The 24,140-nt window shown below is 42.0% G+C and overlaps 1 protein-coding gene across 1 annotated transcript in view; it reads right to left on the bottom strand.

The window, feature by feature from the left end:
• Positions 1 to 948: 948 nt before the first annotated feature.
• npdc1a (neural proliferation, differentiation and control, 1a) overlaps positions 949 to 24,140 on the bottom strand; it is a 64,558-nt gene continuing 41,366 nt past the window's right edge. Inside the window, exons 2-8 of the mRNA XM_060935560.1 lie at positions 16,700 to 16,792; positions 16,424 to 16,597; positions 15,427 to 15,493; positions 9,810 to 9,894; positions 9,538 to 9,617; positions 4,450 to 4,549; positions 949 to 1,845 (exon numbers count right to left, since the gene is read on the bottom strand). Coding sequence (XP_060791543.1) covers positions 1,774 to 1,845; positions 4,450 to 4,549; positions 9,538 to 9,617; positions 9,810 to 9,894; positions 15,427 to 15,493; positions 16,424 to 16,597; positions 16,700 to 16,792 — 671 coding nt within the window. The 3' untranslated portion in view covers positions 949 to 1,773. The remainder of the gene's footprint in view (positions 1,846 to 4,449; positions 4,550 to 9,537; positions 9,618 to 9,809; positions 9,895 to 15,426; positions 15,494 to 16,423; positions 16,598 to 16,699; positions 16,793 to 24,140) is intronic.

The raw sequence follows: 24,140 nt of genomic DNA, 5'->3' as shown, positions 1-24,140 counted from the left end.
CTCCAATTATGATCTGGCAGCTATTTACACCGGATCCAGTGTAAATAGCTGCCGGAGCCAACGTCTGAGGTTCTGGAGCACGCTAGCTCGCGGCCGGCCGGAGTGCGCTCCGGCAAGCTCAGACGTTGGCTCCGGCAGCTATTTACACTGGATCCGGTGTAAATAGCTGCCAGATCATAATTACAGTAAACTAGTAAATACAGTTTTCTGCATCTCGCTCCTTTTTCTTTCATGTTTGTCGCCTTCCTCGCATTCAAACCGATTCGAGCCGAAGTCCACTACATGTCCAAAATGGCGGTCGCGTTTACGAAGGTCACGTGACTGAAAAGGGTCTATAGGCCAAGTTTAATGACCTTGAGGTTATCAGAGGTCATATGTCGTTTTACAAATGAAAAATGAATTCAGCACCCAAACATTTAACAAACAAGGCCATTTGCTAACTTCATTAATCATTTTAGTACATTTCATTCCTTAGAAAGCTGAGAAACTGGTTTCAGCTGAGACGTTTACAGGCCCAAAGTTCAATGACCTCTAGAGGTCAAATAGAGCTCGGCATATTGCAGTTTTTTATTCGGCACACCCAAATTGACAAAATAAGACTGTTTGCCGACTTTGTCTCAAAAATGCCTTTGGGTGTCACAATTCTGGATTTTGGTACCAGTCTATTAGATGAACAATGAAGCAAAGTTTACTGAGCTTTTACTCATTGAAAGAATTGCTCGAGAATACAACATAAATGGTTAATAATAAAATAAAACAATATACTGTTTGTTGAAAATTGACATGAAAAAGCATTTTTTTTAAATCAAAATGTAAAAATTTACATTTCACTTCAATATATAATTCTCTTTTGAACACTTTCATCTTTGACACTCCTTAGCTGATGGCGCCGTTTCCATGTCAGAGTTCAGCACAGCTTTGACTTTTTGACAAAGCAAACAAAAGGCCTTTTTAACAACGTTATTTATTTATACTAAAGTAACCAGTGTGTGACACCTCAGTGACTCTTATATACACAAAACGTCTGTTCAGCATTCTCTAAATAGAAGCTTACATGTCAAGAGACAAAAGTGGCAAGTGTGAAAGGGAGAGGTGGACAGGAACAGGACGAGCAGTGAAGAAAAAAGAAAGAAAGGAGCAAAAATTCAAAGACTTCAAATACACTTATGAGAAGAGCTCGACAGAACCATAAACTAGGGGTTATAAACACTTAAGTGCTTTTTTTTCCTAAAAAAAAAAAAAAAAATCATGAAACAAAATGTCATGTACAACACATCCATTCAAAATACAAGCGAAAGAGTTATGAAGCCGTGTCACAATAAAGACAATACATTGGTGGGTGGTGGTGGGGGAAGGTGTGCGTTAACTAATAAGCTGCACAAACGCGTGCAGGCTGATGACTGACTGAAAAGCAGAGTGTGATGAGGAAAGTGAAGAGCCCTGTAGAGTTGATGCTTTGCACAGTGTTCATTAAGAGTGCACTGAAAGGACAGTTCATTTTCAACGTTTGCTTTTATTTTTCATTCGGTCTTCACTGCGTTTTGGTTTTAATAGTTTTTCCCGATTATATTTGTTCTGAGGAGCCAAGATAATAAAAAAAAAAGTCATCGAATCATTGTCCAGTGTTCTTTACCGTTTCGTGTCTGTGTGTGGGTTTTATATACATTAAAGGTGTGCAGGTATATCAGTAATATTCTCGAGTGAAAATGAAACTTCCGGATCTATATACTCTATTATGTAGTACGTGTTTGTGTGTCTGCGTAAGCATCCACATCACTTGTGATTCCTTCCGTTCTGTAATGTAGAGTCATCAAACAGTGGATTCTTCACTTCCATCTCTCCAGTCTAGAGAAGACACAAAAGCAGTGGAAAATAAGCAAACACATTATTATTATTATTGTTATTATGAGCCAAGAACCAATTCATCTACTGGAATTGTTAGAATTTTCCATGATGCTACTTTCTGCCTTGGGAGTATTGCCGGGTTTCAGTCACGTGACTTTTCTTAGGCCCTGTCCACACGGCAACGGATTCAGGTGAATCTGATAAAATTGTTTATCGTTTCGGCCTGGCGTCCACACGGCACCGGCGTTTTGGGTGCCCCAAAACGATATTTTTTGAGAACGGGTTCCAGAGTGGAAAAATCTGGCAACGGCACCGTTGCGAAGTCGTCTGGATGAGTAGAACGGATTTGTTTACGATGACATCACAACCACATGACTAGAACAAGCAGCACTCTCGCTGTTTTGTATGAACCACTGCATTGCATTCACTTTTGTATACAGCTTTTCTTTTAAATAAACAAGTAACTGAACCATTTCTTGAATTTCTTTTTTTTTATTGGATAAGGCTGCTTTTCAAAAATGTTCACACACACAATATAAAAAGTTATATAAATTATATAAAAATGCTTTTCAAAATGTTCACACACTAAGAAAATTAAAGTTATATAAAACTATGCACACTAATAAAACTAAATTTGTACACACAGAAGGCACGATTTCCTCGCGTAGTCGCAGCCATCTTCTTGTTGTTGTGTGCTTGTTCCTGTGAGTGCTTCACGCCGGGTAGAAGAAGGGGTTTATGCGCATGCGTCCTACTTCTTCTACTGTTCTGGTGTCTCCGATGGGACCGTCTTACAGCGCACGTAGAGGTGTGGCATGTGTATTGCATCGTTTTCAGCAAGCGTTGCGTTGCCATATGTACCTGATATTTTACTGATCCGTTGCCCATGTGGACGCGATTTTTTTTTAAAAATAAAATCTCGTTGCCGTGTGGATGTAGCCTTAGTGGTTTTACCGGAAATGAAATAGCTGGTGGTCTAAATGGCTGCTGTAGTGCCAACAACTAGCGATAAGTTATGAGAACATGCTCAATCTAGAAGCGACTGCTGGCTTTAGATCTATTCAGAAGATTGCTATGTGCAATGGAATCGACCCCTACAGTCTGGGAAAGAAGGATGTGTCATACGATCTCGAAAACTACCCTTCAGTTGAGTTCCCCGACATCTCGAACTGTCTGGTGTTGCAGACGTCCTTCTACACCGCAAAACAGATGAAAGCGTGGAAGAGTATGGAGGCTTACAATTTTTTTTTTTTTAAATATATGCAGCTGGGTAAAGGACCTCAGTATCAAGTTGCTGCCAAACGAATGCTGTATTGTTTTCGCCCGTGTAAGTATGTTTTTTAAGCTTTTCGTTCACGTCTTTACAACAAAGTGATGCAAGTTGAAGTGCAAACAAACAAACAGTTCGCTTGATTCTCACTTGTGTTGGCTCTTATCTCTCAGGTAAATCATTCACAAAGATCATCAGAAACCCCTTTAAAGACCTGGAGCTTAGTTAAACAACACGGAGAAGAAGTGATCACGGAGCGTTGTAACTGTATGGCTGGGTAAGAATTTTGTCGCGACCTTCATGCATATGGACTTTGTGAGGAGTAAACAAAGACACAGCTGGAGACTTTAAAAAAAAAAAAAAAAAAGTACCATAAAATAATGACACATAGCAAGAAAAGTACTTGGAAAACACCAAGGACGTAGCTGAGAGGGAAATACAAACCTTTCACCAAGTGATCACTGCAAACTCTAGCAGGCTTCGACTCGACTCCCTTCGATTTCAGTGAGAGGTTCAAAAGCCACCTTTCTCGACATCTTTTTGTGAAATCCTGTGTTCGTTCACCTTTTTTTTTTATTAGTTCACAGGGAACCCTGAAGAAACTTATCAGTTTCACGGTTTGATCGATTCGAACAACCTAAAACAACGCAAGCGTAAGGCATTTTTCATGCGACCAATGCACCTTCTCTGTACAAACGCTTTGTCAACTGAGCTTTGATAGACCACCAGCTAAAGTTTTGAATAACTAATGAGGCAGAGGTCACGTCACGTCACGTCACGTGAAAACCAGCAATAAGGCAACCCATAGAACTCCTGGATGGATTTTGATTGATGGAGGACGGTCCAAAGTATCCAGGCATCACATTTGTAGCACCAAATTTTAAGGTACATTTTTGCTGATAAAAACTTCTGAACGCCGTCTTCAGGTTGTGATTCCTGAATTACTTAAGCGTGTACAAATACATTGCTGACCTCAGATTTTTTTTTTACGCATTATTTTAACCTATACAAAGTATGGAGCTTCCTTTTCAGAAAGGATACACTGTATTGAACTGCATGTCACAGCATAAGAAGTTAACACACACACACACACACACACACACACACACACACACACACACACACGAGAGATTTACTTCATTTTTTCCCCCCTTCTTAGAAGAGAGGTCCTCTTAGACCAAGAAAGAGAATGCTTGTTTCTGAGCAGACAGACAATGTCACACACCAAATTGCACACCACAGTGAGGTGTCAGGACACTTTACTTAAAAAAAAAAAAAGCAAGCATCAAGCCACAAGTCCAAAAGCTAAACAAGGCACTTTTTTTTTTGCTTACTGGTGCAAGTCCAGGACACTCATATACAGTGAAGTCCCCTTCTTCAGTTTCCTCATCTGATGCAACTCCAGGTTCAGAGATTTTCGGCTCAAATTTGTGTCTGCGTATAAACACACACACAAGACAAGAAGAAGAAAAAAGTCTGAAATGGCTAGAAAACAAACCAAACAAACAAACACAGTGGAATTTCAAACTGGGGAGATCAGGTTTCTGCCAAAATTGAATTAGCTATATAAGGGCTGTTTCTCAAATCAGGGGATACTTTTTGGGTCCACAAGACTCCAAAAATCAAACCATTTCTTTGCTGCTAAAATTTACCTTTTGAAATGGAAATTAACTGCACAGAATTTCAGAGCTACAGGTCGTATACTGGGCATGTTAGGCCCTGTCCACACGGCAACGGATTCAGGTGAATCCGATAAAACTGTTTATCGTTTCGGCCTGGCGTCCACACGGCACCGGCGTTTTGGGTGCCCCAAAACGATATTTTTTGAGAACGGTTTCCAGAGTGGAAAAATCTGGCAACGGCGCCGTTGTGAAGTCGTCTGGATGAGTAGAACGGATTTGTTTACGATGACGTCACAACCACATGACTAGAACAAGCAGCACTCTCGCACGCATGAGGTTTTAGAGTTCAGAGTCACTCGCAGGAGTAACTCCACCTTGTCATCGGTCCAGACAAGAAAGTCAGTTTTTCCTCGCGTAGTCGCAGCCATCTTCTTCTTGTTGTTGTGCGTTTGTTCCTGTTAGTGCTTCACGCCAGGTAGAAGAAGGGGTTTATGCGCATGCGTCCTACTTCTATTGTTCTGCTGTCTCCGATGGGACCGTCTTACAGCGCACGTAGAGGTGTGGCATGTGTATTGCATCGTTTTCAGCAAGCGTTGCCATATGTACCTGATATTTTACTGATCCGTTGCCCAGGTGGACGTGATATTTTTTTTTACCCGCTAAAAAAAAAAAAAAAAAAAAAAAAAAAAAAAAACATTGCCGTTGTCGTGTGGATGTAGCCTTACTTGTGGTGAGAAGACGGCATATAGTGCATTTCTAAAAATGAACCCACTTTCTTAATCGCCCACAAGAGTAAAGTATACAAAGTGAAAAACTGTTGAAATGGATGCGATTCAGTACAAATTTTTGAAGTGCTGTGCAGCAATGTTTGTACATGGTGGTAACGAGAACAAGTGGTGATAACCCTTGTGGTTTTCTGAAAAAGACATTTTTTGACAGCTCACATCTGTTTCAAGTCCTGTTTTTCCACTGTGCAACAACAGAGTATTCTGCTTCAAAAGAGAAACATTTTCTTTAAAAAAAAAAAAAAATTTCACAGCCTCATCATATGCTAAGTGATTTCTGGAGAGGCCATTTCTGACGGACAAAGGATTCTGTCAGAGGCACTTACAGTGTTGAGCGTAAATGAGTACACCCCCTTTGAAAAGTAACATTTTAAACAATATCTCAATGAACACAAACAATTTCCAAAATGTTGACAAGAAAAAGTTTAATATAACATCTGTTTAACTTATAACGCGAAAGTAAGGTTAATAATATAACTTAGATCACACATTTTTCAGTTTTACTCAAATTAGGGTGGTGCAAAAATGAGTACACCCCACAACAAAAACTACTACATCTAGCACTTTGTATGGCCTCCATGATTTTTAATGACGGCACCAAGTCTTCTAGGCATGGAATGAACAAGTTGGCGACATTTTGCAACATCAATCTTTTTCCATTCTTCAACAATGACCTCTTTTAGTGACAGGATGCTGGATGGAGAGTGATGCTCAACTTGTCTCTTCAGAATTCCCCATAGGTGTTCGATTGGGTTCAGATCAGGAGACATACTTGGCCACTGAATCACTTTCACCCTGTTCTTCTTCAGAAATCCAACAGTGGCCTTAGATGTGTGTTTAGTCATGCTGGAAAAGTGCACGACGACCAAGGGCACGGAGTGATGGTAGCATCTTCTCTTTCAGTATAGAGCGATACGTCTGTGAATTCATGATGCCATCAGTGAAATGCAGCTCCCCGACACCAGCAGCACTCATGCAGCCCCACATAAGGACACTGCCACCACCATGTTTCACTGTAGGCACCATGCAGTTTTCTTTGTATTCCTCACCTTTGCGACACCATATAGTTTTGAAGCCATCAGTTCCAAAAACATTTCTCTTGGTCTCATCACTCCAGAGTATCGAGTCCCAGTAGTCTTCATCTTTGTCAGCATGGGCCCTGGCAAACTCTAGGCGGACTTTTTTGTGCCTGGGCTTTAGGAGAGGCTTCTTTCGTGGGCGGCATCCATGCATGCCATTCCTCTGCAGTGTACGTCGTATTGTGTCAGGGGAAATAGTCACCCCAGTTTGGCTTTCTACTTCTTTAGATAACTGCAGTGAACTTGCATGCCGATTTTCTTCAACCCTTCTCATCAGAAGACGCTCCTGTCGAGGTGTTAACTTCCGTGGACGACCTGGACGTCTCCGAGATGGTTGCAGTTCCATCTTTTTTAAATTTTTGTACCACTTTTGCTACAGTATTCTGACTGACAAGTAAAGCTTTGCTGATCATCTTGTAGCCTTCACCTTTGTGGTGTAAAGAAATTATTTTCTTTGGGGAATTCTGAAGAGACAAGTTGAGCATCACTCTCCATCCAGCATCCAGTCACCAAGAGGTCATTGTTGAAGAATGGAAAAAGATTGATGTTGCAAAATGTCGCCAACTTGTTCATTCCATGCCTAGAAGACTTGGTGCCGTCATTAAAAATCATGGAGGCCATACAAAGTACTAGATGTAGTAGTTTTTGTTGTGGGGTGTACTCGTTTTTGCACCACCCTAATTTGAGTAAAACTGAAAAAATGTGTACTCCAAGTTATATAATTAACCTTACTTTCCCGTTATAAGTTAAACAGATGTTATATTAAACTTTGCCTTTTCAACATTTTGGAAGTTTGTGTTAATTGAGATATTGTTTAAAATGTTACTTTTCAAAGGGGGTGCACTCATTTACACTGAGCACTGTAGTTTACAACAACAAAAAAAGTAACTTCCACTTAAATATCTTTCTATGGTGAATAAAAGTATAGTATACATCCCAAAGTAAAACCTGCCTAGTGCTAAAAACAGACGCAACAAGTGTTGCCAGACAAAACAAACCTCGCCTGGTAGAACTTATGAATATGAAGGAAGATATCGTGAAAAAAACAATTTTGACTTTTTTGGTGACCTTGATTTTGACCTTGTGTGTGAACATACTTGGCCAATAAACATGGTTCTGATTCTCATTCGCACACTGTACTGCTCTCAGCCAATCAGAACACACATCTGAATGAATATGAAGTAAGACATCATGAAAAAAATGATTTTGACCTTTTTGGTGACCTTCAAAATGTTGGAGGTTCTATTTGAGACCAATGCCCATCTATCCTGAAAGTTTCATGAAGATTGGTCCAGCCGTTTTCCCGTAACGTTTATTTTTTAAAAAAAAAACTCCGACCTAGTTGGTTATTCAAAAAGACAACCCTGATTGTGAAACAGCCCGTATGCTAACTACACAGGGTATAACAATGGCAGGGTATAACAGGGTATTCATTACACATATAATGCGCTATACATTACAGCGCAGTGAAATTCTTCACTTTGCAGATGTCAGCTTGTTAGGAAGTTGGGGTCAGAGTGCAGGGTCAGCCATGATCCAGTGCCCCTGGAGCAGAGAGGATCAAGGGCCTTGGCGTTGCACAAGGGCTGAACAGTGGCAGCTTGGTAAGGCTGGAGCTTGAACCCCTGACTTTCTGATCAATAACCCAGAGCCTTAACTGTTGAGCCACTTATGCCCAAATACTGAAATACAGCATGACTCAAATAAGTGCTGAATAATAATTCCGATCATCATCAGGAAACATTTTTTTTTTTAAATATTTAATAAGAAAACTGGTGTCAAAAAAGTGAAAATAAACCATCCCATAACACACAGTCAGAGCCCCTTTTCTACCTTAAAGGTGGGGTATGAGATTTTTTTCAGGAGTATTTTTTACCATATTGCTTGAAAAGCTCCTCACACCCATGTTGCAAGCAGTACAATAGAAAGTTTGACCCAAAAATGAAATATTTTAATCCAGTCTACAGTGTAAAATAAAGGAAAAACGCCATCCAATCATATCGAGGTACCACCTCAAAATGATTGGATACTGACACGTCAATCAGACTGAAGCCCGCGAGCAGCCCGTCCCTTCTGTGTGTGTGTGAGAGAGTGAGTGAGTGAGAGCAGCCCCTCCCCCAACCCGCGCACTGCGAGCAGAGTGTCACACAGAGCGCAGGGTTTTCTCAGTGCGCTCCCTCCAAACAACGGCGATTTACACGAAAACGGAACGAGATATTCACAAAATTCTTTCACAGTGAGTGCCACAAGGCTCTCCTGAACACACTGATGTAATTTGTCTGTAGTGTAAAAAATGAGGTCACTAGAGCGAGTTAAAAACGAGTGACTTTTCTGCCAAGTTTATAATGGCAGTCTATGTGGCTGCGCAGCTGTCCTCTCATCACTTTCAGGCTTCTCATTCAAAAACTGCAAGTCCTATCGTGTAGGTAGACACATTGTGTGAATCAGGACAAGTGTGGCTACTACTTTTGAGAAAATTGTGTGTGGGGAGTGAAAATTGGGGCTGAAAACACAGTTTAAATGAGAAAGTTTGAGCTATTTTTCCAAGCTCTCTACACTCTGCTCCACTGCTGTGTAACGCAATAGATACCCATTATAAAGGCTGATTTTCTCAGGCTTTATAAGGGGGAGGAGGGGTGGAGACGCGGGGGGTGGGAGCATGGCGAGGGCGGGCGTGTTTCTTTTCAAAATATGGCTTGCGGGAACCGTTATTCCAAAATCTCATACCCCACCTTTAAGAAACAGTTACTCGATCAAAAAACATTTCTACGAATTAGGCGAACAAGTATCTGAATTCGTTTTTCAACAGCGCAAGTTCAGATGTTCTAATAAAAGGCGCAATGCACGACTGATAAATGACACGTGCACGTGTGTGTGTGATCAAGTGACTGCTAACTGAAAATACTTTTGGACATCAATAATACAAGGATGAGTACTTTTCCATTGAGAGCATCTGTTGTTTCTGATGTTGGTAGTGATACATCTGGGCACTGTGAGCCAACTTTTTGTCCCCCGACTGAAACAAAACCACAAAGAGGAAGACAGACAGTAAGAGAGAAGAGAAAACAGATTCAGCACGCTCAAGCTTTAATGTTGCTTGTTAAGAAGAAAATCTTTGACTTTAGCTTGCAAGCAAAAACTCCGTCATCTAATATAACATGCTTTAATTATAGCTACATAATCTCATTCTGGAGTAAAGGCTGCTTACTGCGGTGCCACTGGTGACGCTGCTTCCCACCGCAGGAAACGCAGGGTAATCCACTTTCTGAGTTAAACGGTGTTCCCTCTGTATCCTACAGGAGCAAAAACAAAATCACTACAAATCCATAATACTAAAAATAATTTCTATTTAAAAAAATAAAAAAGCCTGGCGATATGCATAGTCCACACAAACACACTATGAATTCTGGCACCCCTTGTAACGATTAGTAAAAACGTTTTGAGGGGGGAATGAAAAATAAAATAAAAATCCACCTTTTGGTGAAGTCGCTTCATCTCACACTGAGGGCCCGTTTACACGAGGACGCTGTTGGGTAAAAACGACTAAATATTTTATCGGAAGTGCCTTTCGTCTACACGGGGACGGCATTTTCGAGGCTGAAAACGGAAAAATTTGAAAACGCCTTCCAGAGTGGATAAGTTAAAAACAGCCCCCGTTGCATATCCGTCTAAACTACCCAATACGCGAAACTCTGCTCGGATCTGCTCACGTCGAGTACGCGTTTACGTCATAGTAAGAGCATGTGTGGCAGCGGGGGCGTGGTCAAGCGCCGGTCTGTGACAGGAGGGTGGAGTCAGGGAAGTGGCAGAATCACTACACCTGATGTTTGTGTGTCTTCCCAGTGACCACGCCCTATTTAAAAGAGGGAGAGCAGAGACGCTCATCCCCAAGCTAGACGCCGGTTGCGTGTGTGTCTGTGGGTTTAAAAATATTGTTAGACTGAAAAGTGTAGCAATAAAGCCTATTTGTAAACCTGATCTCTGTCCTGCCGTCCTCTGTGCTCCACCCACTCATATAGAACGGCTACAGCATGTCCGATTACATCGATCCAATGGACCTTCAAGCTGCTCACGAGTAGCCATAGGCAGAGTAGTCAAAGTTTTCGCGGCGCAGATGTGCAGATCAGACAAGACGGAAGACGTTGCGCATGCGTGCAGACATAGCGGAGGTCTTTCACAGCACCACTAAGCCGCCTGGCATGCACATCCAATTGAATTCCACACATTTATGCGTCACCGTATAGACGCAGATTTCCTCCTTGAAAACGGTCGTGTAGACGCGGAAAAAAGTGAGAACGAAAACGGACTTTTGCGTTTTTGTTTCAGACCGTCCCCGTGTAAAGTGGGCCTGAAAGTATGAGAAGAATCCAACCTTGAACTGAAACAAGTGTATTTAGAGATAAACAAATCCATCAAGAAAAACATTTTCAACAAAAAGACGTACCGGTACCACCATTACTGGCACCCCTGGAAATTTTAGTGAACACAATGTAACAAGCACGTTTTCCATTTAAAATTGTACAGTACCATTTGAGTTGACTGGACGAGTGTGTAGGAACTTTCAAGCTGTAATCCATGACTTCCTGATTAACTGGGGAACAAATATGAGGTGACACAAAGGCTAAATTCTCTTAGGTCATCCATCAACATGGGAAAGATGAGAACACACAAACCAAATGAGGGAAAAGAAGTGTGTTGACCTTCACAAGTCAGGGAAGGGATAGTTCTTTAAAAAAAAAAAAAAAACACTACTACTCCTACATCGACCTCATTCAGGCAAAACGGCAGACTCAACTCCTCTATATCCATCATTAGGGTCCTCAATTCAATGGTGTCGACCACTCCAGCATCTTCTTTGAGGACATCCACCATTGTTTTGAGTGGCCACCCAGGGCCTCTTCTACCATGTGTGGGCTCCCATAATACTGTTACAGATGCTGGGCTCTCTGGATGTCGGAGGCAGTGGCCGGCTAGCCTGAGACGCCTTGCTGCTATTTTGTCTGAGACCCTAGGGAGGTCTCCATACAATTATTGATTGGTGATGCTTTGCTGCCAGTTGATATTTTGAATGGCCCTAAGCATTCTTGTATAGAGAGCATGCACGTGACGTCACGTGATATTTGTTTATCTGCCATCTTGGATGGCATGGCCGCGCATAGAACTTCGACAAACCCGTTCTAATTATCAAGTGTGTGGGAGTAGATCTTTTGAGAATGGTTATATCTTGTTCAGCATTTGGTTGTACCAATAGACAGGGCCAAAAGGAGGGCCTGTCATTTTATAGATTCCCCGCAGACGCGGAGAGACGCGCAAAATGGGTGTCTGCTGTGCGAAGAGAAAACTGGTACCCCAGTTCTACCAGCCGAATTTGTAGTGAACACTTCATATCAGGTAGGTGTAATCTTCTAATATATTTATATCTGATATTGAATAATAATTCTGCACAGATAAAGATAGCGGTGATTAGTGATTTTTTTCCAGACAAAAACATACATATTTACAACCCTGTCATTATCTGGAACTGAGTTTAGATTTCGAACATTCTTACGATAAAACGTCCTGCATAGTCTCTTTATGATAAACGTCTTAATGCCACTTACCCGTGAAGTTATCAAGCAGACATTCTTCTTCGGAACCTTCCAGAGGTATAGTTGGGATACCCATCCCGCAACAAAATATTTATAAGCTTCCAGGCTCTTGTAAGCTTTGAGGGCTTTGCCAGTGTAACACGATTCACAAGAAAATTGTAAATGTCGTGGTAGGCCAGATCGGGCAAATCGCCGGCACCGCAGCTCGGAATTTCCCTGAACAAGGATTGCGGCAAGTTGTACGGATCTGGGGCGTCGTGGCTCAGGTGGCTAGGGCGCCATACCATAAATCCAGGGACCCGGGTTTGATTCTGACCCGAGGTCATTTCCCAATCCCTCCCTGTCTCTCTCTCTCCCGCTCATTTCATGTCTCTACACTGTCCTATCCAATAAAGGCGAAACCCCCCCCCCAAAAAAAAATATATCTAAAGTTGTACGGATCTGCAATCCCCAACCTGGAACACTTTTCCACATAACGCTGCCTCACGTCACCTTCAAGATGCTGAACAAACTTAGACAAGTTATCGCGCGATGTAGATGGGGTATTTTCCGAATTTTCTTGGGGATTACTCCCTGGATCCATTACGCTCGCGCAAGGTAAACAATCCTGAAGCCGTCCAATATGGCGGAGTAAACACGGACGGGTCACGTGACTGCACATCCTCTATAACACCCATCTAGAGATTTGGTAAGGGGAGTGGTCAGGGTCCAGACCTCACAGCCATAGAGCAGGATGGATTCAATGGCTGCTATGAACATCCTGGCTTTTAACGCTCTTGATAACTTGGATGTCCAAACTCTTCAGGTTGTGGAGGGCTCTCCAAGCTTATACCTTTCTCTCTTTAATGTCCTTCTCTGTGCTCTCCATTCTTGAGCCAAGATATAACTAAGTCGTTGACCTGTTGAAGATGGTCACCACTGCTCACTTTGAGGGGAGTCAAGGATGTTATATTGAAAGGCATGAATTCAGTCTTCTTGGCATTGAGGTGCAGGCCTGTTTTCAGACTCAACCCTCATCAGGAGAGACTGGGCATCCAAGAGCTGGTCAGAGAGCAGAGCAATAAGAAGTAGCAAGTAAGAAAAATTAGCTACTTGCCTGAAAATGTTCATTTCTACTGTTAGGGCAATGATTAAAAAGTTGACACTCTTTTCAGGAACGGTTACAAACTTGCCTGGAAGCAGACCCAAGTTTATTTTGCCCCAGTGTACAGTGAGGAGGATGGTAAGAGGGAGGGAAAAAAAACAAAAAACAAAAACCTCCAGGATCACTGTTGGTGAATTGCAACGAAAAAAGTAAAATCTTGGTGTTTCCACATCTCGGAACCACCATCAGACACCACCTCCATGCCAACAGATTATTTGGAAGGTCTGACGGGGGGCTTTTCTGTCAATTAACCACAAACGTAAGTACATGGAGTTTGTAAAACGCTACTGCAACTTTGCCTGGAACTGTGTTCTCTGGTCTGATGGAACAAAAATGGAGCTTTTCGGCAATCAACACTCAAGGTAGGTTTGGCATAAAAAGATGGCTATAACGAAAAGAACCCGATCCCAACTGTAAAATATGGTTAAGGTTCTGTGATGTTTGGGGGCTGTTTTTCCTCCCAAAACCCTGGAAACCTTGTTAGGGTCCATGGCATCATGGACTCCATGAAATATCAGAACATTTTAAATCTAAATCTGGCTGCTTCTGCCAGGAAACTCAAACTGGGTCGTTATTGGATCTTCCAGCAGGACAATGATCTGAAGCATTTGTCCAAATCAAGACAAAAATGTTTCACTGAGCACAGAACCAAGCTTCTGCCCTGGCCATCTCAGTCCCCATTGAAAACCCGTGGGCCGAGCTGAAGAGGAGAGAGAGCACCAGAGAGGGCCTCGGACCCTGGATGATCTGGAGAGATTGAGTAAAGAGGAACGGTCTCGGATGCCCTGCTCTGCATCTCCAACCTTGTAAAATGTTATAGGAGAGACTCCGTGCTGTTTAACTGGTAAAGGAGGGAGGTTGTACAAAGTATTAAATGCAGGGTGTCAATAACAGTGGCATGTTTTTGTTGAAAATCATTGTTTCTTGATGAGGGATTTGTTTTTGTCTGAATAAATTTCAATTAAAGGTTGGATTTTTCTCATGTTTTCAGTGAGAGATGAAGCGACTTTATTGAAAGATGGACTTTTTTTCTAATCTTTTTTTTTTTTTTTTACTAATAGTTACAAGAGGGGGGCCAATAAGCATGAAGGGCACCGTGTGTGTGTGTTCAGTTAAAATGTATTAAAAAAAAAAATTTCTATAATATTTCTAAAGGTGATTACAGAAAGTTTCTGATAATGTAAAAATACGAATAATTACAGTATTACAACACATTTTGAAAAGTCAAAATAGTACAATTTAATACTGCTTTTATGTATTAAATAAAAAAATTGCTCATTTATTAATTAATTCATTCTTACTCTTTTGCTGGTTTGCTTTATTTAAAAAATAAAAAGCCAACTTCTCCAGCTATAAATCATATACAAAATGTTCCAAATAGAAAACATTAAAGGTTGCATTGTATATTTAAAACAAGTGCTCTGAGAGCACAATATCCCCCGCTGGCAACTTTGCCATAACTCTGGTAAAATGTGACGGAATTGAACGAAATTGCAATATACGTATTACCGACATATAACAAAGAATCCTGTCAAGTTTTGTGAAATTCCTCCAAAAACAGAGACGAGTTGATCTCAGAAGGTGAGCACCTTTCCCAGGACGGACGGGCAGACATCGCCAAGACATAATCCCCTTATGGGCCTTTTGGCCAGCGGGGGATAAAAATTGCGAGAGAAGTTGATTTCAGAAAGCAAGCACACCTTGATGAAATTGCCAAAGTACAAATTTGTTAGTAATCAAGGACATAACTCTGGTAAAAGTTGCCCAAATTAGACGAAATTTCAATACGTGTATAACTGTCATACAACAAAGCCTTTTGCCAAGTTTGGTGAAATCCCTCCAAAAACCATGAGAGGAGTTGATCTCAGAAGGTGAGCATCCTTTCTGGGATGGACATCGCCACAACATAATCCCCCTTCAGGTCTTTTGGCCAGCGGGGATAAAAAGTGCACCATGTTCAAATAGTTACTACTTCTCAAAAAAAAAAAAAAATCCCACCCATAGCCTGCTGTATATCAAGACGTCAAGCCTCTTAATCAAAATTAAGATTTCACATGCATTTTGCCTTGCACAGAATGAGTGCCATCTCTTACCGGAAGCAAGAGACAGCAGCCAGGATGACCGTCAGAGTCCCCAAAATGATGAACACACACATCATGACTGCACAGAGTTTGACACAGACACACAGAGCAGAGATGGACAGATGTCAGTGGACACAAATCCACAAGTGCACACTGGTTCTGGAGTTGCTGCTATTATTTTTTGTGCTTAGCCAAGTTATTTCATGACTACAGCATGGGAGAAACACTCTTGCCCCTTTTCCACCAAAGCAGTTCCAGGGCTGGTTCGGGGCCAGTGCTTAGTTTGGAACCGGGTTTTCTGTTTCCACTGACAAAGAACTGGCTCTGGGGCCAGAAAAACCGGTTCCAGGCTAGCACCAACTCTCTGCTGGGCCAGAGGAAAGAACCGCTTACGTCAGCGGGGGGGTGGAGTTGTTAAGACCAACAACAATAACAAGACCGCGAAAGATCGCCATTTTTAAGCGACGAGAAGCAGCAGCTGTACAAACACGAAGTCATCCATTATTATTGTTGTTGCTGCTTCTTCCGTGTTGTTTTTGCTTCGATATTCGCGCCAAGGTTTATGCAAACGTAGCGACGTAACTGACGTATACAACGACATAACTGACGTGGCTTCCCTTAGCACCGCAAGCTATGGAAAAGCAAACTGGTTCTCAGCTGGCTCGCAAGTTGAACGAGTTGTGAACCAGCACCAGCACTGGCTCCGAACCAGCCCTGGAACTGATTTGGTGGAAAAGGGGTAACAAAGGAATATTGATTTGGGGGGGGGACAGGCTGAATATGTTCTGCCAAACTCTTTCAAGACACATTTTTAAACTATTTAAAAAAAATATATATATATCGTATGTACATGACTATACACATTAAAAACAATTTTACGTCAGAACACCTTTTGTCAGGATCAAGAAATCTGTGTAAACGCACATTTTTAAAAGGGCCTGCTACCTTTAACACAGTGGCTTACGCAAGCATTCAGCTCCAGATCCGAGAGCTGGGAGTGGATACGTACCGATGACCAGTCTGTCGTCTAGAAAGATCGTGCTGATACGGCCTGGAGTCTTCGTCTGAGCCACATGAGGTTTGATGGTTTGATGGGTCGGGGTGGAGGGACTGTGTGTGACTGGTTTTACTGTATTCACGTGAGGTGCAGCCTTCACAGACTGATTCTGCATCTTAGACGAGCCTGCAAGTTTAAAAAAAACAAAAAAACAAAAAAAAAACACCACCATAATCAATTTGAAAAAGATATGGATAGATATAGTGATTGAAAACAAGTGACTCAGACCTGACTGGTTGACATCTGAGACTTGCTGCTTGGCAATGACTGAAGACAGGTAATCAATTTGTTCATCAAGATCAAGAGGGGCAGAGTCTTTACCTAAAGGAAAAAGAAAAAAAGAAAAGAAAAAAAAACATCCAGAAGTCACTTTCACTCTTCAGGTAATGAACGATTAGAGCTGGGTATGATCGTGATCTGTTCTGGATCTGAATTATGGAAAATCAGCCAATAGAACATACTCTGATAGCTCAACCTGAAGTGTAAAGGTTTTTAATATACCTTATAACCTGATCTGGGCTACTTTCCTGCTCATATTAGGTGAGAATTCTATTTAACAAACATGATGACAAAGTCCATAAAGAGTTGCTTTTTGACCATCTTTTCAGATGCATTAGTATTTCTTAGTGGAACTGGAACAAAATCTTTCAATGCGGTTTGATCCCCTCTCGCTTCACCAGGCTTACTTTCGAGAACTTGTGATTGAGATCAGTGTGAACAAGAGAAGTTTCAGTTCTGGGAGGTGAAGCCGGTAGTTTTCAGAACTTCATTACAACGAAGAGTCAAATAAGTGGCCCATGTCATGCTAAATAGACACGTACATCCATACCGTGATAGATTAGATTACACAACAATGTGCTTTTCTGCAAGACCGCAGGCTGTCTCAGTTCTAAACATCAGCTAAGTCCATTTTTACTCACTCAAGCTGAGTGGATGAACCAATAATATATTAAATAAATACCAAAAGACTCCCCGCCCCCCCCATTGTCCCTACTGAATAACAGTTATTCCATGAAATCGAGTCATATAAGCCATGTATGACCAGATTGAGTGGAATAACTGTTTTATTCCATCCACATTCACTGGATTTTGAGAAGCAGAGCATTTTTCTTTTTTGCAAATTCGATAAAAACTATCAAAGGGGGGAGGGGAAAAAAAAAAAAAGAAAGATACATTCTTACTAGCCTGGCTAACGCGACTTCAAAGCTCTCCGAGCATTTGGTCTGGCCAAGCTATTAAGCCAAACCGTTTCCCAGAGCCCGTGGTTGACCCGCCTCCCTGAAATGCCTCAGTTTGCTACTGGTCGAAGCCAGAAAAGGCTGTGACGAAGCTTAAACCAATCACATCACTCTTTCCTCTGACGTATGCGACGCGACGGGGCTAACTGGTAGATTAAACTCTTACCGAAGCCGGTCGGGAGCAAGGCGAAAACGTCCTTCCTTTCAATAAATACCTCCAGGGCTGCTCTTTGCTCCGTTTTCAATGAGAACTTCCCATTGAATGCTTTCAATACAGCATCTACCGCTGTGTTAAAGGCTTGCCGCTGCTCCATGTTCGTGATGTGAATGAAGCGCTTCCGGCATAGATTCTGTAAACAACCTATGGCTTCCGGTCGCAGTTCTACTGCGTCAGTGCCTTGAACACGCCTCTACCCAGGGCCGTTGGAGATGCTCAAAGTTGATTGGGTCCCGATTTTTCGGGAGCTTGGAAATGCTGTAGATAGCCTGCCTGGCCAGACTAAGCTCGCAACAGGCCCTCGTGTTGCGTCACACTTAGGATGGGCGGGCCCAGGCTACATTCTTACCATCAAATACTTTTAATCCATATTGTTTTGTAGTTTTGTTTTTGAGTAGAGTTTTTATTTCATCCTCGGTTGGTTCGGCAACATGCGCCGCCATTTTGTTTTTCTCTACGCACGGTATTGCCGGGCTTCAGTCACGTGACTTTTCTTAGCGGTTTTACCAGAAGTGAAATAGCTGGTGGTCTAAACGGCTGCCGTAGTGCAAACAACTAGTGACGAGTTATCAGAGTACGGTCGTAATCTAGAAGCGACTGCTGGCTTTAGATCTATTCAGAAGATTGCTATGTGCAATGGAATCGACCCCTACAGTCTGGGAAAGAAGGATGTGTCATACGATCTCGAATACTACCTTTCAGTCGAGTTCCCCGACATCTCGAACTATCTGGTGTTGCAGACGTCCTTCTACACCGCAAAACAGATGAAAGCGTGGAAGAGTATGAAGGCTTACAACTTTTTTTTTTTTGTACATGGCTAGGTAAAGGACCTCGGTATCAAGTCGCTGTCGAATGAATCCTGTATTGTTTTTGCCCGTGTAAGTATTTTTTTAAAAACTATTTGTTCACGTCTTTACAACGAAGCGCTGCAAGTTGAAGTGTAAAACAACAGTTCGCTTGATTCTCACTTGTGTTGGCTCTTATCTCTCAGGTAAATCATTCACAAAGATCATCAGAAACCCCTTTAAAGACCTGGAGCTTAGTTAAACAACACGGAGAAGAAGTGATCACGGCGCGTTGTAACTGTATGGCTGGGTAAGAATTTTGTCGCGACCTTCATGCATATGGACTTTGTGAGGAGGAAACAAAGAAACAGCTGGGGACTTTAGTGCTTCGTGACTTAAAAAAAAAAAAAAAGTACCGTAAAATAACGACACACAGCAAGAAAAGTACTTGGAAAACACTAAGGACGTAGCTGAGAGGGAAATACAAACCTTCCACCAAGTGATCACTGCAAACTTGAGCGTGCTTCGACTCGACTCCCTTCGATTTCAGTGAGAGGTTCAAAAGCCACCTTTCTTGACGTCTTTTTGTGAAATCTTGTTTGTTCGTTCACCCTTTTTATTTAGTTCACGGGGAACCCTGAAGAAGCTCATCAGTTTCACAGTTTGATCGATTCGAACAACCTAAAACAACGCAAGCGTAAGGCATTTTTCATGCGACCAATGCATCTTCTCTGTACAAAAGCTTTGTCAGACCAACAGCTAAAGTTCTGAATAACTAATGAGGCGGGTGTAACATCACGTGAAACCCAGCAACAGGATCTGATAGCTTAGTAGTAGAGTAGCTAAATCAGAGTGTGAGATTGCTCATATCCAGTGAATATAGAAAGAATAATTATTAATTTCTAGAAATTAACTAAACACCATTGCAACCATACATTTATGGAATTTTTTTAAACCCAAGTGTGTTTAAGCCTAGCAAAACCCTTTACATGGTCAAATTTCAACATCACTCCTCACTGAAGTTTTGAAAACTGACTACACCCTTCCTAAACCAAAACATGCACAAGTTTAAGTCTGGTTAACCCTCAAAGTGAAAAAGGAGAAAACTCCATTTAAAAATTTCATTCCAAGTGGAGTGAAGGAGTATCAGACACTTTGGATTTTAATCCCAACTGATTCATCTTACATTCATTTCACCTTCACATACTGACGTTCTCTGTATGGGGAACCCACGCTTCTCTAGCAAGGTTTGATTCATCTTTTGGCAGACTGAACGTTTTTTTTTTTCCGCTGTCTTTGATGAAACTGGCTGCTTATCAAAACACGAACGTTGCAGAAACAAACACCAGATGAAGTTAAAAAGAAAAACATCAACATTTCCATGCGGTTTTGATAAAATGCATTTTTTTTGTACATTAGACTAAACTCGATATCAGCCAAAACTTTTTTTTTTTTTTTGCTGTTTGTCAGAATCCAACAACTGCAACATATGAAGGGTTTCCCCAGGCCACCAGATCTCCACATTATTTTGAGAATATCTTCATTAGTGTTGGTATATGTGACGGATTCTTCAATAGATTGATATCTCCTTGTTTATCTTCTTTCCACATCTACAAGTGACATTTTCTGTCCAATGTTTTAGTTCTTTGCAGTAAAAAAAAAAAAAGTTCAGAATAAATTTACTACAAATGGCAAGAAGTAAAATGAGTGAATAAATCAATAACTTGATATTTTGCCATAGCCCCTCTTTACATATAATACGGCCTGGAAAGCCGCTCTTTCGACACTCCGACTTTTTGCTTCACATGCACAGTGTGTGTAATCCAGCTGTAACAGGATGATGCAAGAACTCTTCTGCATTCAAGAGAAAATCTGTCAGACTTAGAAAATGCGCAAGCCTCGGGGATGGAGTGTGTGCTAGTGTGTGTCCCAGGGGAGTAAGAGTGTGCCGGCGTGCTGTTTGTTTGAGACGCTGTGAAAAGGAAACAAAAGAAGCGCATCATTTAATGGTACTGTTGGCCAGACATTAAGCTGCATTCCAAGACTATGGAAGATCCCCTCCCGGCAACCAGCAGGAGACTGTGTGTGGCCGAGCAGAGGGACACCGCAGGGGGCGAAGGCCTTCACACCAACCTCCCCCTCTGGCTCGAGAGATTCAAACATCATCTCGATCTTTCCAGGTCAGAACCTTTAATAACACAGTCACCAGAAGTGTGTGCTTGATTCTCTGTGCTTTGCACCTTCAGGAAATGAATCTTCAACCACTTTCAAGATAAAATAAATAAACCTTTCCCAAAGTACTTGCATTTGCCCTTGACTGCATTTTCTAAGAAGAAAGGAACTGAGATCCAGTGATGTGAAACGAAGATGACTAGTTGCTCTGCGCTCCAGAAGGACAGCCATCTGGCTCCGATAACATGCCTGATATGGTCTCGCAGCACTTTCACTGTCTGCTTTGTGACTCTGCGGCCCCTATCCATCAAGCCTGTATAGTGCACTCCTCAGCAGGTGTCAAAGGAGGTGGACCATGCCATCTGTACCTCATGGGAGTGAAATGAAGCAGGGAGGGCGAGTCCACACCACCAATAATGCGAGAGCGCAATGATGATCGGGCCTTCCAACGAACGATAAACCGCCAGATGCTAAAGCGGAACAAAAGTTCTCTGAACACCACAAAAACACTCACACTTCAACAAAAGATATGATGCATAACAACCGACACGGTTTGCATGCAACACTTATCAAGTAAACGGAAATGATAATGTTATGTACATCAGAGATAACAGAAGCCATGCAAAGGGTTGAGGTATTTTAACTACATTTTGAGCAACATATGACATGACCGACAGAACAAATTACATTTGTCTAGTTCCCCATGTTGGTATTACGTTGCTTTGTGTACAGCCATCCATCCTAATTTTATGGATTTCTAGAGTTTGCACACAAATGAAAAATTAAGATGTAGGCCATGAATAAATAGAGATAAACAAACAAAAACACACAAACAAACCCAGCAGGATGCATAGCATAGCTTTTTACAGACCCAAGTTGTGCTGTCACATGAAACCTTTGTTGGGGGGTATTTAAAAAAAAAAAAAAACACCCTCACTCATTTCCAGTAAAGAAGTCAGACACTAAGGACACTTCCCAATAATTAGTTCAGGTGTACAACATAACAGATGTACAGTGCCCTCTACTGGTCACTAAGAAAACCCATCCAGGAAATGCTGACCTCACCTCGAACCAGGCTCAGTTTACCCTCAACTGTACTCCTGAATCAGTTCACAAGCTGAAAAGATCCAACTTTAAATCGAAATGAATGTGATGGAGTACCGATGAGTCACAGTGTGCATCTCTTTTAAAAAGAAAAAAAAAAAAAAAAAACCCACAAGACAAGCCACAAAACGATGATAAATTCTTGTTTCATTACGTTCTCTGAGATCATATCGAGCCCAGTGGCTGACGGAGAGCATTTCTGTGTGGAGTTTGCATGTTCTCCCCGTGTCTGCATGGGTTTCGTCCAGTTTCCCCCACAGTCCAAAGACATGCGGTTAGGTTAACATGGGGTGGCCTTGGGCTGAAGAGCCCTTGCTCAAGGTACCGAACCCCTAACTGCTCCCCAGGCGCTGTAGTATGGATGTCCACTGCTCTGGGTGTGTGCATACGTGTGTTCACTGCTTCAGATGGGTTAAATACAGAAAATGAATTTCACTGTGCTCGAGTGTGCATGTGACAAATAAAGCCGCCTTCTTCTTCATCCTTGTGTCTTATGGACCCTTTTCACGTGACGTCACGACAAACGCGGCCGCCATTTTGGACATGTACTACCAGTAGTTTACCACAGCCAACATTGAAGAACGGCAGCAAAAAAAAAAAAAAAAATGATGTTTATTTTCAGCAAGACTTCCATCATGCCACTATATTGTTGTGCACCTGGATGTAGTAACCATCAACAAACAAGGCAAGGGTTATCATTTTATCGGATCCCGGTAGATGCTGACCGACGGAGAAGATGGATAGCGGCCATAAACAGGAAAGATTGGCAGCCCTCGGCATACCAGCGCTTGTGCAGTGACCACCTTGTTGGAGGTAAGACGAATAAAATTAGCCAGAAAAGGCATTACATTGCTGTTAACATTCTGTGGCGGCGAGTGTGTAACCAAATAGGCTAAAATAACCCATTGTAACCTCTTTGTTCTTCTGTAGTAGCTATTAGCTAACGACATTAGCTAGCGTTGTGTTCCTTTGCTGTTGGTAGACTGTAGGACAGATCAGAGGCAGTGTCCTACAAACAGCGCTTAATTTGAGGGGGAGCAAGCCGGAGCGCGCTCCGGAACCTCGGGCGTTGGCTCCGGCAGCTATTTACACTGGATCCGGTGATCCGACACCTCTTTTGACTATGTAACAAAAAAACAAAACAAAACAAAAAAACCCCCAAATAATTAAATTAAAAAAAAAATGCAAGTTTATTTAATGTCTGATTTTGATATCTGTCTTGTTGGTGATTTCTCTCATGAAACGACATCCACAAAATATCTGCAGATGAACTTAATTTGCAGTGTTATTACAAAACATGCCCAGAAGCACGGCGCCACGCCCCCCTCCCCCCCCTCTTTTTTTCCGCACCGGAGCCGCTCATCCTCTGCGCTCCGGGACCTCCCACTTTACAAATTAAGCACCGCCTACAAAGAAGTGTTCAAAACAAGAGTTTTCAGATCAATACCTGTGTATGGTGATGGGTTTTTAACGACATAGGTATACAGATCATGTGGGCCGAAGTCAGGTAAAGACGAGGGCTTCGTGTACTTCTATACGTCAGTGAACAATCCAGGCGGAAGCAGATAAACGTCGCTCTCTAAGCCTGCTAACCTCAATTTTTGAAAATACCTCTCCCTCTGCTCGCCCTGTAAATGCCCTACGTCGCTGGATAGTGAAGGTGTTTTCTGCATCTCGCTCCTTTTTCTTGTATGTTCTCCGTTTGTCGCTTTCCTCGCATTCAAACTGATTCGAGCCGAAGTCTGCTACATGTCCAAAATGGTGGTCGCGTTTACGAAGGTCACGTGACTGAAAAGGGTCTATACATGTTCCCCAGTGCGTCTTGTAATATTTAAGAACTGCAAAAACAAGCTGGCTGAAAAAGGTGCAGTAGTCAACAGGTTTTATTTCATAATAGCACAAAAACTGGAATATATGTAGAACATGAAGACAATTGTTGAATCCACTGTATCAACAAACATGGCTTATGTGGCTGAGAAAACCTGGTTGGAAAACCGCAGTCTGGGCTGGGCAGCTCGTTTCTGTTGATATGGATCGCCTGTTGGTCTATTTATAAGAAAACACTAAGCAAAGTCCCTTCACGCCGCCTCATTTCAATCTACTCTGAAAGGGGGAAAAAAAAAAACACGGCGGAATCTGATTATTGCCGGACG

This window comes from Neoarius graeffei, chromosome 12, assembly GCF_027579695.1.
Source record: "Neoarius graeffei isolate fNeoGra1 chromosome 12, fNeoGra1.pri, whole genome shotgun sequence".
In the NCBI taxonomy this organism is placed as follows: domain Eukaryota; kingdom Metazoa; phylum Chordata; class Actinopteri; order Siluriformes; family Ariidae; genus Neoarius; species Neoarius graeffei.
The sequence above is the reverse complement of the archived record's forward strand: the minus strand, read 5'-3'. Positions and strand labels throughout refer to the sequence as shown.